General features: G+C 34.8%; 1 protein-coding gene across 5 annotated transcripts in view; it reads right to left on the reverse strand.

The window, feature by feature from the left end:
• Positions 1-6804, reverse strand: part of LOC145663219 (uncharacterized) — a 54110-nt gene extending 47306 nt beyond the window's left edge. The window contains exon 1 of one of the 5 annotated variants that reach the window (XM_081729580.1): positions 6365-6804. In XM_081729580.1, coding sequence (XP_081585706.1) covers positions 6365-6377 — 13 coding nt within the window. In that variant the 5' untranslated portion in view covers positions 6378-6804. Of the gene's footprint in view, positions 1-5359; positions 5384-6364 lie in introns of those variants that run through there. The other 4 variants (XM_081729576.1, XM_081729577.1, XM_081729578.1 and 1 more) reach the window with 4 other exon arrangements.
• Between the last annotated feature and the right edge of the window lie 9193 nt (positions 6805-15997).

Raw genomic sequence — 15997 nt, forward strand, 5'->3', positions numbered from 1 at the left:
TACGAACATTTTTCGTATTTTGGTTTAAACCAGTTGATTTTTATAAAAAAAAAAAAAAAAAAAATAATAATAATAAAACTGCTTTAAACCAAGGTTTAAACCAGCCAACTCTACTGCTTTATTAAGGTTTCAGGACCAACAGGGATTTCAAGAAAAACGTTGACCTTTACGTTAGCGGCCCTAGTAATCCTCCTGTCACAGGGGGATGAACGTAAAAATCAACTGTATGTGTATGTGAATGGTTCAGAAGCAGAGGTTTTTTTTTTTTTTTTTTTTTTTCAGATATACAAATTGAATTAAGTCGTTTTGCTTCTGACTCATTGAATTAGCTTGGACTAAATTACATCTTCTGCACTGTGTCCATCTCTGCACTTGAAATTGTCCATTTATGTTAGTAACATGTATAACTCCGTGCTGTTATGTATCTTTTCGTCCTTTTGAAGTGGCTCTTAAAATATTTGTATGCAAGATCAGTAGAACGTTTTTGTATCAGGTGTTCTCCGTGGTTAACTCGGTGGACTCGCCGCTCTTTGTAATCATTTGTCCACAGGGAAGCTCTTAAAAAACATCATGAAATTATCACAAATAAATGGTTGCAAAATGTTTCATTCTTGTATTTGGTCTATATAGATCGATTTTTATTAAATTTTGATCTTGCTTGATAGGGAATAAAATATGATTGACATAAATCACATATAATTAACAATTATTCGAAGCTCAGAATATCAAAGGCAAAATAAAAATCAGGTTGCATTGGAAAAATGAAATGAAATATTTTACGTCCCATGGTTACGCCGGCTAGGCTAAAGGAGACAATGATGATGAGAAACGAGTGAAATGATGAAAGTGGGAGCAAATGGGAGAATCCCGAGAAAACCTCGCACTTGAGGTGAACGCTCTACGACTGAGTCACTGTGGCCCCTGCATAGAAACTTCAAAAATTTTCCAAAAAATACCAATCAACAGCGACAAAATCTTAAACAAATTTGTTAATTAATAAATACACGAATTTTAAGCCACTGACAATAGGTGAAGAAAGTATTTAAACGTCGAAAATTTGAGTGAGTAACTATTACCAATTTATAATTACATTGTAAAGTTGTGCCCTAAGACGGTAGAAATTTGTATGCAAAATAGTAATAATTCGCGCAAAAAAATATTTTCTATTAATATAAACAGTTAACTTGTCTGAATAAGAAAACAAAGTGTGTGTGTGTGGTTATTGATATGAAAGGACCAAGCGAATTCAGCAGAAGCCCCAAATAGCTCGTAAATTTTACGTCAGAGTCGGTTAGCTGTAGAGATGCAAAAAAGCCGGCTTTTTTGAATCGATGGTTTTTTTCACATAAAAAGCCGGCTTTTTTGGGGAAAAAACGAGAATTTTGGAAATTTTGGCTTTTTTCATTTTCATGGTTTTTCTATCTAAATAGCTTTCTTATAGTATTTCCATAGTTAGATAAGAATTCCATGACCTAAATGCGATATTTCGCTCTGAAATTCACCATCAAAATGGATGGAGCACATGTTTTACGAATTAAAGCTAACATGAAGAATGTAGTATTTGAGGGCAATTTTAGAGGCTATTTAACTTTATTTTAACTTTTGAGCTATCGACATCTTTTTTCTTCTCTAGACCATTTTAGTTTGTCATCCGTGTTTCATTTCTAAGAGCTTTTAGTACTCTAGCTTCTAGCGCAAAAGTTAAACTTGCCCGTTTTTCTATTTATCCGTCAAAGCGTACGTTTTTCAATATATCCGTCAAGCCGTATTTCCACATTTCTGTTATACTGTAGCTGTGAAGTGATTTAGCAATAATTTTCCCGACACAACCTTGAATACCAATTTATACAAATAATCAGTAGCGGATTTAGAAAAATACTTTTAGGAGGGTTTTTTCTGATTGTTTCGTTTCCTTAAAAAGTCCTAATTTTATTTGGGAGGTGCTTGAAGTTTATGAGTACAGCCATAACTAATATTTCGTTTCGTTTATATGTTCAGCAATAATCTTCCGGATACAACCCTGAGAATCAGTAGCGGATTTAGAAAAGAATTTTGGGAAGGGTTTTTCTTACTAATGTTTAGTTTTTTTAAACATTCGTAATTTTTATTTGACGGGAGCTTAAAGTTTATGAGTAAAGGCATAAATAATAGATATTTCGTTTGTTGCAGACATTCCGTAACTTTGGGGAACGGGCTTCAGTCCGAAAGACCGCCCCCCTAACATTCGCGAAACCGTCACTGCTGGTAATTAGTAATAATAACGATTTAAAAACAATAAGAAAGGAAGTCGCCCAATTCACAGTATACGCACTATTTCTACATTCACAGATGGAATGAAGAAAAGCTTTGTCAGAATGGTCGAGTGCTGGTTGAATCCCGGACTTCCCGATAGAAGCGCAAAAGCTAATCACTCAGTCATGTTTGTTGTGCAGTTGTATTTAGCTTAACTTAAATATATTCCGTAGTCCTTTTTTTTTTGGGGGGGGGGGGGGGGAGTTCCGTAATGATATGTTGAATCCCTCTTGTTAGAAATTCAGAAAACTTGAGGACTGGGTAAACCGTGATGGTGGTTATATAAAACTTAACTGTAAAATTTCAAGAATATACAGAGCCAAAAGCTCTAGATGTGCCACCTTTAAGTGTATCATATAAATCTTAAGTATTTCTCTTATGTTTTATTTTAATTTTATTTTGTTTCAAAAAGAGGGTATGGAATATTTTGAAGTAAAAATACTACATACTATTTTGCTAGTTATTTGTGTATTTTTTTAAAAGAAGTGTTTACTTTTAGGGTTGGCTGGTTTACACCTTTTTTTTTTTAAATAACTGGTTTAAACCAAAAAAAAAAATGAAAAATGCGAATCGTGTGAAATTCATGGTGGCGTTTCCTGATATCAAACCACCTGCAATAGTTTTATTTCCCTTTTACCTTTTAATCAAGGTGTCCCATGTTCAATTCTCGGTCGAACCACAACCCTTCTTTCATGCGTAAACCAAGTAGCGGTTCGGATATCAGTTTAAGCGAAAGTCTTCTCCTTGATAACCTCGGTATTTCGTAAGGGTGTTAAGCCTAAACATACGAAACGAAACCAAATTGTACATTTCTGCATGCCTAAATGCCGGTTGTTTTATAAAGAAGCCAAGATTGCTTAAATATATTGATAGAAATTGGCAAAATTTATCGATTGCCTACATAGCTTCCAACATTAACTTGGATTGGACTTTCAATGATATCTACGTACTAAATTTGTAAGGTAATACCTTAGTTTTAGCGTACTGATTATGATACGTTGACCTTTAAATTTTACATGCAAAGCAATAACAGGATTTTCCCGTTATTGGCTTACATTTCAAGTAATGATGGGATTTTCCCGATGGCTAGGACGGGAGATTCTCAATTTAAGAAATCTACTGACCGGACTTCTTTAAGCTTATGGGAGTTCTTCCGGCATAACCCCGCTGTTGCATAATAACACCAAGGCGAAACAAACTTATTTCTGTGAATATGTAATTTAAATACATAAAGCAAAAAAGCCTGGTTAAACATCCCCCCAAAAAACGGGTTTTTGGCATTTTCATAAACAACCATGGTTCTTGCCAATTCTGCTTACTTTTGTGTATAGGAGGTTAAAAAAATCTTATTATATAACATTGGTTAATCCATTGGAATTTATAATGTAAATATGTTGAAGTAAAATTGTTTGAAATATTTTTTCGAAATTCATGGCTTATTTTCGATATTATATATTATTATAAGCATCAACCATAATTAAATGACGTTTAGTGTTATAAAGAAGCGAAACAAAGTCTGCTTTATCAATTTAAAGCAGAATTTTGAAAAAAGCCCAAAATTTCCCAAGCAAAAAAAGCGAAGCAGAAAACAGTTTTTTTTTTTTTTTTTTCAAAAAAGACGGTTTTTTCCGAGCCCTTGCATCTCTAGTTAGCTGTATAAGATTTCTAATTTAGACTTCACCTTCTTAAGTTGCTTACAAAGAACACTTGATATTCAATACATACCAAAGCACGGTTTGAATTTCATTTTCTTAATGATTTTACGACACTAAAAAAATTTGAGTTGAGCTGAGTTTTAGTTTAGCGTCCCTTTCAGCAGCGAGGCTATATGAGACGTGAACCTACTGATTAACGTGGAATCCGAACCACATGACTAAAAAAAAATTAAACAGTACAGGAATTCTTTTCTTGGTTTGTTATATATTATAAAACCATACACACAGAAAATATTTCTCCCTTAATATTTGTTGGAGACATTTGTACTTTTGAGTCATATCGGTACGAGAATTGCTACTTTCGAATACGTGAGGGAAAAGAAAAAAGAACACTTCAACTATTAAAGCAACTTCCTCTAGAATTTAGGAAGCAACTACGTATAAACTTCATTAATTTGAAACACGATCACTTTACAGGAATGTATCATAATGATTAATGACTCCATTTTTACTGGATATGTTTGTCTCGAAACAATTGTTTCGTGAAGCGACAGGGATTGAGAACCTCAAAATGCGAGAAAACGGAAGTAGCACAGAGAATTTTAAGGCGAAAAATGAGCAGACACGGGCACTGTTTGATGCTTTTTTCCTTTTCTTTCTTTTTTATTAAAAGAAAAGCAAATAAAATATGGAAAGGTAAGCGTAACAAATGTCAAATGTAAAGGTGCTATAAAGGACAGTTTTGAGACCCAGCTGCGGATCACTGGAGTCACTTTCTGCCAAATTTACAGGTAGAATCTATAAATTCACGAAGTATAAGAGTAATATTCAAGGAACTAATATGTGGAGACGGGCAGTAAACATCTAACTCATAGCGTAGATACATCATCGGAGAGCACGGCCAATAACCATGCTCTTATGCTCCCAGAGAAATGAGGCAAGGTATGTTATAACATCAAGAGTGAGTGTAGTGTCTTCGTTGGTTCACTACCATGCGAGTTTCTGCATCACCAGTTGGCTTCCTTACGCAGACAAAACAACAACGCGAATACCCACCGTCGCTAATGCGTCTGTTTGTTACGGATGCATACCTGCAGCTTTGCACTGCTCTGAACCCGAAAGAATCAGAGCTAGCTTGTAATGAACGGACAACACACAACTTGGCGAGTTTTTCCCTAAGAGTATCAGATCTCATCAAATATTATAAACTTACGCACAATTAGTGGTCATGTGTTATAAAAGTACGTCTTTACAATGCATTTGGATTTTACATCAAGAAACAGATATTCTAGAAAACAATCTGACATTCTTAACGTGCAGCTACTTCTTTAGAAAATTTACCCGTTATTTTTACAAATATTGGTACTCAGATTCTCAATTTGAAACATTGGTTTTGTGTTAGCATTTTTTACCTTTCTCTACTTAGCGGTAGTATCTTTTTCTATCTAATAGTCAGAGTCGCAGGGCCCCTCGGAAAGGGTCCGTTCTTACGAAGCAGTGAGTGAATGATGGAAGATATGACATAAAGGACAGTGCAAATATATATATCGATATCGCACAAAATTACATAGCTTTGAGAACTTTTATGCTAGAATCTCTTATAATATAGGCTTCGAATGACATTTAGTATACCCCCAAATCTATCGACGGCTCCAGAGCCGGTACTTCTGACTTATAGTGAGCAGTTATAAACGACCTTGTTTATGCGTATACAGACCGTCGCTGACGAGCCTGCTGCCTACGAACGCAAACCCTTGCTAACGCTCGGGTCAACAGCATTCATGCCTTTCATTGGCTACCTAGCACAAGTTTCATGCACTGTGTTTTTTATTCCATACGCTGTATTTACACTTATCCCAATTACAAATAACCGTAATCACTACAAAGTGATTTGGGAGAGAAACTAAATAATACCCATAGGCTTCTTACCTCGCGCAGAATTATACCGCCGGCGGAAATTAGGATTAAGTTTATATATGCCCCGCCAAGCCAAACTAATATACTAAGGTTAAGTGAACGAACGAAACCCAACCTAAGCTAATCTAAATTAGTCTAAACCATCCAAGCCACTAAAAAGTCAATATTGTCATATCGAAAAAAAAAAAAAAAACTGGCGGGGTCAATAGAACGCCGAAATTAGTTTGTTACGCAGTAGTTTTGATCTAACCTTAGTATAGCCCTTGTAATGGTTTGAAACTAGTAACTGCATTTGTAAAAATAGACTAGTTTCCTACATTGTGAAAAACTAAGCCGACAATAGAAATATCCTAGACAATCATATGCACTCTCATTTTACCCGTAAAATTACAATTTTTATGACAGACTATTTTGCACCAGTAACATTATTGCCTTTCAAATATATTCTGTAAATTGTTCATTACACCATTTTGTTATATGTGTTATATGAAGGATGTTACCTTTAAACTTCATATAAATTGGCTAGAACTAATTTGAAACTTAAATTTACCGTATTTCTTGCGACAGCTCGTCAATCTGTTCCAACCACAAAAGGTTAATAGGAATAAATATTATTTGAATGTGAACTTATGTTCACAACAAAGGAATAAAACCTTAACACTGACAGGCTAAACAACCCGACTACCCATACAAATATTCGAACACATATCACATGCTCTTCGCATGATCATATTCGTCTGCAATTATTTGGACCCGGACCCCCTTCCCTTGTCGTTATCCACCAGAGACAAAGTGCCGCCAATGATGTCATGACGACTACGAAGCTCGTCCAATGAGTATGAGAGATGCAAGCACCAAGAAATGATAATTATTCTATTTTTCCATTAATACACCCGGTAAATATGGGATTTTCCCGCTTATTCCAGGCGCAGATGGAGTCAAAACCTATTTGTATTTCATTATGTTTCATCTTTCGTGTGTTATACGTAGGTTGAGTTGTGACTAGTGCTGTCGAAGTTGGTTAAAAAAAAAAAAAAAAAAAAAAAAAAAAAAAAAAAAACGGTTTCTGATAAAAGTGAAATTTCATAAAGCGAAATGTCGGTTTTGAAAACCGTTTTTGCGGTTTCGGTTTTGAAAACCGCATTTGCGGTTTCGGTTTCCAAATCCGCTTTTGCGGTTTCGGTTTTGAAAACAGCTTTTGCGGTTTTCGGTTTTGAGAAAACCATTTTGCTAAAACAAAACCGAAAACCGCAAATGTTAAAAATGCGACACCACTAATATCAAGTAACGACGAGAAGACAGCAAAGAATCTTTCCCGTCCCCAGTCCGACTCACAGTTGCCAAATGGAGAGAAATTTCCTTCGGTGTAGGGAGAAAATGCTCAAACTTTGCAGAGGGGAAAGAAGGTATTTTTCTTAAACTGTAGGGAAATTCTTGTTGAGTATACTTTTACAATTGGCAGAATAAAAAAATAAGTTGCAATTTCTTACAAAGAGGAACAGCTATCGATATTGGGAAGTAAAAAGATAGGCTTACAGAATAAAACATGATCGGTGTTTCCTTCACGTATAAACTATTGCAGGTGTCTGGGACTTGCGATAAGAAACCAGTCAACACATGCAAAACCATAACATTCACATTTATCGGATTGGCAACAAATCAACAAGAAAATTGTGTATTGCGATCTAGATTTTCTTTTTTTTAAAAAAGAAAGGGAGGTGGTGCTTTTTTATAACGAAAGAATGGCAGTACTATTTTTAAAAACAAGGGGAAAGAGTAATAATAATATAAGATCCCAGTCTAAGTGGATGATTTCAAATTGAATTTCATGAGTTGCATGTGTAGTTATCTTAAATAGGGATATAGGCTACCTTATTTTCTATTTAGCTTAGTGTTGCCATATTACCCGATTTTAGCGGGTACAACCCGATTTTCAGGTTCTATATTCGTCCCCCGCTTAAATATATCTTAATCACGAAAAAGCACCCGCTTTTTGGGATTGGAGAAAAATCTAAGACGACTTAGTTGATAAAGTGTTGGTATATTCAACGTAAACCGCTACGCCTCTGACAATCTCAATCGTGATTGAGTTAAATTTGGACTAGCGCTCGGGCTCAGGGCTATCTGAGCAGTGGGCGTATGCAGGGCCATTTGCTAATAAGAGATCTGCTCTAATGCACAATAGTTTTCTTGTCTTTATTTCGTTCTTTTTTCATACATTTAGCACTGTATTGCAATGCATATAAAGTGGACACGTCATTTATATATAAATACAAAAGTAAAAAGAACAATAATAATGAAAATGACACACACTAGGTTAATCTTACATCTTACATCTTATTATACACTTTGCATGATATTATTAAAAATAAAGTTAGAGTAATTATTATTTGCAGTTTATGTAGAAATCCTTGAACATATATCAAAAGCTAGAAACAGGCAATGACACTGATTACTGTAGATCATGTTTTCTTCTTCTTTTTTTGTTAGTAATTCATGTATTCCTCTATCGAGTAAAAGCAGTGTCATAATTAGAGACCGGATGTTTAGGCACTAAAAACCTGGAAAAAAGGCAGGCAAGTAGGCACTAAAAGTTTAAAAAATAGGCAGTAAAATAGGCACTAAAATGTATCTCGAAATAATGAAGATAAATATTCAATACCATTAAAAAATAGATTGAAGTCATAGATAATGTTCAAAGAATATAGAAACATACTTGTTTGTTAATATCTTCTTTTATTGTATATATAAACACGAAGCTTGTTATGCATTCCATATATACTGGGTGAACCTGAAATATATTCACATACTTCGGGAGGTGATTCATGACATTCAAGAGGACTTTTTGTCTTCTTTTCGTGTCACGAATCGTCTCTTGAAGTATGTGCAGATCTTTCAGTTCCGTTCCAATTGTCAGGATTCGATTTTCGATTCCAAGTTGGCACCCCTGTCACTCGTACACGAATCGGAATTCGACGCAACAGGACGTTTTGTCTTCTTTTCATGTCACGAATCACCTCCCAGCATGCATTTTCGCGGATCCCAAGAGCTTCAGATATCCTTCGATCTGATTGGCCGATACAGATAAGACATCATGAGTCATGACATACATATAACACAAAGTAAACGCTAGTTGCTGTCGGCCCTCGTGGCTGAGTGAGCTAGTGCAGCATGCTAGTAAGAAAAATCGTTTTTGGCGTGGGTTCAAACCCTGCCTCGTGCCTAAGTTTTTTTTTATTTTAAAATTTTTTTGTAACATTTCTTTTGTTAAAATAATTTAGAAATAATATTCAGAAAGTGATTTAACGATTATTTTTTTAAAAATTTTCATTAACTTCTTTCATTAAAATAAGTTTGCCCTTGTACTATACAGATCCAAAGTGATCTAACGATTATTTTGTAAAATTTCCATTAAACTTCTTTCATTAAAATAAGTTTGCCCTTGTACTATACAGATCCAAAGCAAAAGCAGCAGTAGTAGTAGTAGTAATAATAATAGGTGACGTCATCGGTACGTGGCCAATAAGAATGCTACTTCAGCCATGTTTTCGCTGAACCTCTTGGGATCGGCGAAAATGCTCCCAGCATATGTGCACATCTATCTGTTCAGTTTCAATTGTCAAGATTCGATTTTCGATTCCAAGTTGGCACCACTGCCACTTGTACACGACACGAAATTCGACAAAATACAAGAGGACTTTTTGTCTTCTTTTGATATCAATAATCACCTCCCGAAGTATGTGCCCATCTTTGAAGTTCACTCTGTATATATATATATATATATATATATATATATATATATTGTAACGTACCACGTGCTTATGTTTATAAACACCTAATATACGTGTGTATGTGTGTATTATTTATGTTATATAAATTACATATTTTCCCAATGACGGCTTATTTTGAAGAAAATTCATAGATTAGGCAACAGTAGGCACTAAAGCAATTATTTATGCAGTAAAGGTCGAAATAGGCAAAATAAAATTGGCTTAAATAGAAAATATAACCCCCCATGTAAACTTTAAAACGTTATTTTTGATCATATCTTTAATATTAAAGAATAGGCATTTTGCCTAACATCCGGTCTCTAGTCATAATAAATATTTCTGTAGTTCTTTTTTAAATTTAGCAACAGAGTCCTGAGTCTTTATATCTTTAGGAAGTTTATTGTATAGCATGACACCCGCGTATTTAAACCCTTTTTCATATAATACGGTTCTGTGTTCTACAATGGAAAAGTTTTGTTTGTTTCTTGTATCATGATTATGTTACTCTTGTACTCCCTTAAGGATATCCTCTAGGTGTCTCTTTACAAATATCAGTAAATTTAAGATATACAAACAGGGTACTGGGAGTATACGAATTTTTTTAAATATTGGTTTGCAGTGATCTTTTGGTTTAGCGGCCGCCATCATTCTTATTATTCGTTTCTGTATTGTAAAAATTACCTTGGCTTTGTGTGTGTTTTCCCAAAATATAATGCCATATGTTAAATTTGACTGGAATAATCCAAAGTAAATTGTTTTTAAAGTAGACTCTCTTAAAACATTTTTAAGTACTTTAATTGCGAAATATATTTGGTTTAATTTTTTACTAAGCTTAGTTATTTGTACATCCCAGGAGAGATCTTTATCTATCCAAATTTCTAAGAACTTAGTTGAGTTCACATAGTCTATTCCGTTATTTTCAATTAAAATATTAACAGGCTGCGTATGTTTGTTGCGCATATGATGAAAATTAATTGCCTGTGTCTTTTCAATGTTTAATTTAAGCTTATTTTCTTTAATCCACTGATATAGTTTATGAAGGATTTCATTTGCATTACCTTCAACACCCTCATTTGTGTTCCATTTTACTATAATATTAGCATTCTGCATAAAGGGACAGTTCTGCTAAAGCAATATTACATGGTAGATCGTTAATGTATATAAAAAATAATAATGGTCCTAATACGGATCCTTGTGGCACTCCACATGATACTTCTTGTTTTCCCGATATGTAGTATGTAGTTTGGTTTGTATCTCTGTTACTGTATGTAATTTCTACTCCTTGCTGCCGATTTTCCAGATGCGATTTAAACCATTTGGACGCAATGTCTCTTATTCCATAACCTTGGAGCTTTGAAAAAAGATTTCTATGTGCAACTAAGTCAAATGCTTTGGAAAGATCAAGGAAAACACCTATACATTTTTCCTTAGTATCTAAATTTTTATGTACAATTTCTACAAAATTATATATTGCTGTTTCCGTTGATTTCCCTTTTAGGAACCCATGTTGATCGTGTGTTATTAGATCATGTTTAAGTAAAAAGGATGATAGCCGGATACTCATTGTGGTTTCTAAACTTTTGAGAAAATTGAGAGAAGCGAAATAGGCCTATAATTTTCAAGCGCTGATTTGTCGCCTTTTTTATATATTGGTTTTACTTTTGCAATTTTTAATATACTAGGGAATTCTCCACTTGAAAACGACATATTTATGAGGAAACACAGAGGGTCAGCAATATATTTAATGCTTTTCTTTACAATACTTGGTGGTATACCATCTACGCCAGCTGACCATTTACATTTCATCTTCTTCACCAATTTTATTATTTCTGCATTTGTAACTGGATGCAGATCAGTGGCGTATTTAAGGGGGGGCTTCCGGGCTTAAGCCCCCCCGAAATCTTACTTACTATAGTAAAGTATATGAAATATCTTGCAGAATTTTCACATTTTCAGGCAAAGCCCCCCCCGAAAATTAGCAAAGCCCTCCCCGAAACAAATCATAAATACGCCACTGATGCAGATACATTGTATTGTTTCAAGTTTTTGAGAATATTTTCGAAGTGGGCAATGCTGGCTCATTATTGTACATTTTTGATAAGTTGCTGTAATAATTATTAAATAGGTCAGCTATTATACGAGGATCTTTAATTATATTGCCATTTTGAATTACCTCTAAATTTCCGTCATCATTACGAGTGTTTACACTTAACTCGGTTTGCACTAATTTCCACAACGCCTTCGACTTATTATCGGATTTTTTAATGATTGTGTTATTGTGTAACTGTTTTGCTGCTTTCAGAACTCCTTTATATATGTTCTTGTATCTTTTGTAATATTAGTCTGTATATGGTGATAGATTTCCTTGTGTTTCAGCCTTGTTAAGAAGTCTCATTTTTTTACTTGCTATTCTGATCCCTTGTGTTACCCAGGGTTTTGACTGTTTTCTTGGAGTTACACATTTTACAACAGGGAATGCTAGATTGAAATAGAATGTTATGGTGTCAATGAAGTAACTGAAAGATTCATTAACCTCAGTGGCGGCTAATGTTAGTGTTGCAGCGTTGCGCAACAACCAAAGTATTTCAAGAAAAATATTATTATGAATAGTAGTAAAGAACAGAAAAATACTTTTTAATACTTGCATATATACACTTTAAATAACATATTTTATACTTCTATAACTGTACGTTCCGTTAATCCGTTTTAAAAAGCGAAAAATAATCCGTCACAGAGTCTCTAATTTATATTGTGTTGCAGCGAGCATACAACAACCAGATTCCTTCAGCGCGGCAATTGGAGCAAATGTTAAGTCTCCTTTCCCCTATCTCAGAAGTTAAAGGGACTGGTCGTTGCAGTGCTTCTGCAACACAGCACGGTTTCCAGTGAACGAGGAGGTTTTTCACGCTAAATAAGTTTTCTGATTTTGTTTTCCACTAGCAATTAACAGATGGAATTTGTTTTTATGCATTCACATTTTTAAATCAGGGGACCATACTGAAGCAAATCAATATAATGACAATTAAAAAAGTGATTGCAGAATTACAAAATAAGAAAGAAAATATCTAGTAGAGGAGAAAACAAATGAAAGTAGACTTGCATTTACAAGTTAATTCTTAGCTTATATTGATAATGAAGGCTTCTTCTACAGTAATTTGTGAATCAAATATTAATAAGTCAGTATGTAGAATCGCTCCCCCCCTCTGTGGATAGTATTTTAGTATAAACATATTTCTTTTATAAAATAAGTATATTTTATACTCTTGATAATTTCCACATAAAACTGTATGATCGAGACCGCCACATTGAGTTTGGGACTAGTTAGCAATGCTCAGCGGCGTAGCCACGAGGGGGTCCATCGGGTCCGGACCTCCCAAAAATTTCGAAACTTGACTAACATTTGTAGACTTTTTTAACGAACTATACTTGTTTAACAGAGAAACGATTGATGTAGGTTAAATATTTTATTTTACGCCTCATCATGTACTCTTCTTTTCTTATAAAAATAATCGTTTTATGATTTTTTCTAAAAATATAGGTGACTAATTAAGAATTACTTATCGTCTTTTCGGGTGCAGTATAAGACAGGTTCCATATTATGTAGACGTATTGGACCTCCCTCAAATACTTTGGACCCCTTCCAGTTAAAATTTCTGGGTGTAGATCTGGCAGTGCTGTTTGTTTTGATGTTCTTTGATTTTTGGGTTCTGTTACATGCTGATCCTTCATCTGGCGGGTTTCGCGGTTTCCTTTCCAAAACATATCACATTGGTAAGCATTGTTTCGCCTCATGTGGAAGTATATTGTGTTCATCGTGCATTGCGTAACAAGCAAGACGGATGATTTGGAATGTAGTTTTTTTTCTTTTACGCACATGTGTGTGTGTGTGTGTGTTGATGTATGAATATGTGACATTCAGAATTCATATACCAGTACCTATTTTGTATCAGCTGTTTTGGTTTTTAATTATTAGGTTTAATTTTATTGTATGTCCTTTAATTCTGTAAATAACCTACAAATTCTGAATGAATTGTATACCATGACTTCTGTAAATAACTTACAAAAAACATTAACCAGCTTTCAACTGAGGAAAAATTTGCAATTAAGGCTTAGACAAAACAAGCAAAGGGCAATTCAGGAGAGTGTTAAAAAAATCCAGTTTAAATTTACAGGATATCTTATGGCAGTAGTGTTGTTTGCACCAGATACATTTCCTCAATTTATTTTAAATTTTCCTGGATAAGCTGTGAATAAAGTGTGTTCAATGTACATTTTTTTATAACACTAATCTCTGCTACGAACTCTCTTCAGTCAACGCTGAAGAGGAATTCGGATCACTGTCAGGGACTGAGTTTGCTAGAATAAATCGTTCGCAATAATCTAGGAAAAATATTTAGTGAATCTACAAAGCTTTTGAAATTAATATTAACTGTACCTATGGCGTCAGCAAAAGACGAGAAGTTTTTTTCCACATGAGAAAGAACAGACACTTTCAAGGAATTGAATGTCCCAAGAAAGGTTATCACCATTGGTTATGCTTTCCAAAGAAAAAGACCTGACAATAAGAATACCAGAGTTGAACCAGCATGTATTAGACAGATTTGCTCCAATCAAAGAGAGGAGAATGAACTTACTAATTAATTAAGGTGATTAATCGGAGAAAATGTTCTGCATTTTTTATTTTTTAAAAACAGATTTTTATTTAATTTAACATGTCACATAGCATTTGCATCTAAAGTTACGCTGATTACTCAATGAGTCCACTTTATATCTTCTGTCTCCGATCGTTCGTACTGCAACACCCGAAACCACAATCCACCGGCCGCCACTGATTAACCTGTTATACAAGTGAAGCTCGTTCCAGTTTTCTTCCCTGAGGAGGCGATTAAAATATTGTATATTTTCATCATTAAATTTTCTTTTGTACGTTACATTACTTGTTCTTGTATTACAAAAACTTTTATTAGGAGTTACATGTATGTCGAGTACTTCGGCAAGGTGGTCTGAAAAACTACTGTTGAAGACGTCTACTGTGTAGTAGTTAAGATGTTTGCTCACTATGAACTGGTCAATTGCACTTTTGGAGCATTTTGTGATTCGTGTGCGAACTTTAACAATTGCATCCATATTAAATGAATCTAGAAAAAGTTCTACATCGTGTTTTATCGGCTGTAAAAATCCATGTTGCTGCAATAGCATGGTATACCTTCTTCTTGTTCTGGATATACTTTCCAGTCGCTGGCTTATTTGTTTCTTACCTATCTTATTCCATGCTTGGTGAAACAGTTTCTTCCTAGATTTGAGAGGTCAACAAAGGTTACATTAGGGTGACAATATCCCGAAAATTATTTTAAACACATCCGGATTGAATATAGTTAATGAAGCCGGAATCTCTTCTTGGGACGCTGAATCGATTAAAATAAATAAATAATAAATCTTGATAGCATTTACCAATTTTGCTCAACGAAAATAACTATTGAAACCGGAAATAATAGTAAATTTGAGCCACTTCCGGTTTTGGTAGAGTGTTAGGGCTACTTATGGTACGTTGCTTTGAGACGCCGAATCGTTTGGAAGAAACCGCTCCTCGCTATATGCTGCCGTTTTCTTTTCATGACGATAAACGTTGAAACCGGAAATGACTAATTAGAATCATTTCTAGTTTGAATAAATGGTTAACGGAGGAGATGGAACGCTGTATCGATTACAACAAACATCTCCTTGATACTTGATACCGATTTTGCTCTGATACCTGTCGACAGACGGACGGACGGACGGACAAAGCTGTTCTACAAGACTTCCAACCAATACGTTAGTTTGGAAGTCAAAAATGGTTTCAAGTCCGAACGACCGCAACGATTTTCATCGTCTCTCCTTTACAAAAATACTTTCAGGCAAATAAAGAATCGAAAGAAAGGGAACGATACTCAAGGTTCCCATTTCCCTAGCTTTTGAAACACTCCCTACATAACCAACCAGTGCTCAAAACGAGAAGTGACAATCGCTAGCTCTGGTAGCCTGTATTCTATGTTTTCCATAAGAATTTTCAAGTGTACCCTTTAATTATAAACCTTACATGTAACTACAATCTCCCTTAAAAACATCGATATGAAAATTAAACGGACAGAAGTGTAGGAATATATCACACCGGAATACACAATACGACCTATTTCGAGCATTGGGGGTCGCGGTGGCTCAGTGGCAGAGCGATCACCTCTGGTGCATGGGGCGCCTGGTTTGATCCCAGTTCGCGCCAAGCGAACTTTGTGGTAGAGAAACACCGTGTACGTGGATTTTCCAGGGGTTCTCCCGTTTCCTCCCACTTCCTTCATTCCATCATTTCATTCATTTCTCATCATCACT

This window comes from Thermobia domestica, chromosome 10, assembly GCF_964235325.1.
Source record: "Thermobia domestica chromosome 10, izTheDome1.hap1.1, whole genome shotgun sequence".
NCBI classification, from domain to species: domain Eukaryota; kingdom Metazoa; phylum Arthropoda; class Insecta; order Zygentoma; family Lepismatidae; genus Thermobia; species Thermobia domestica.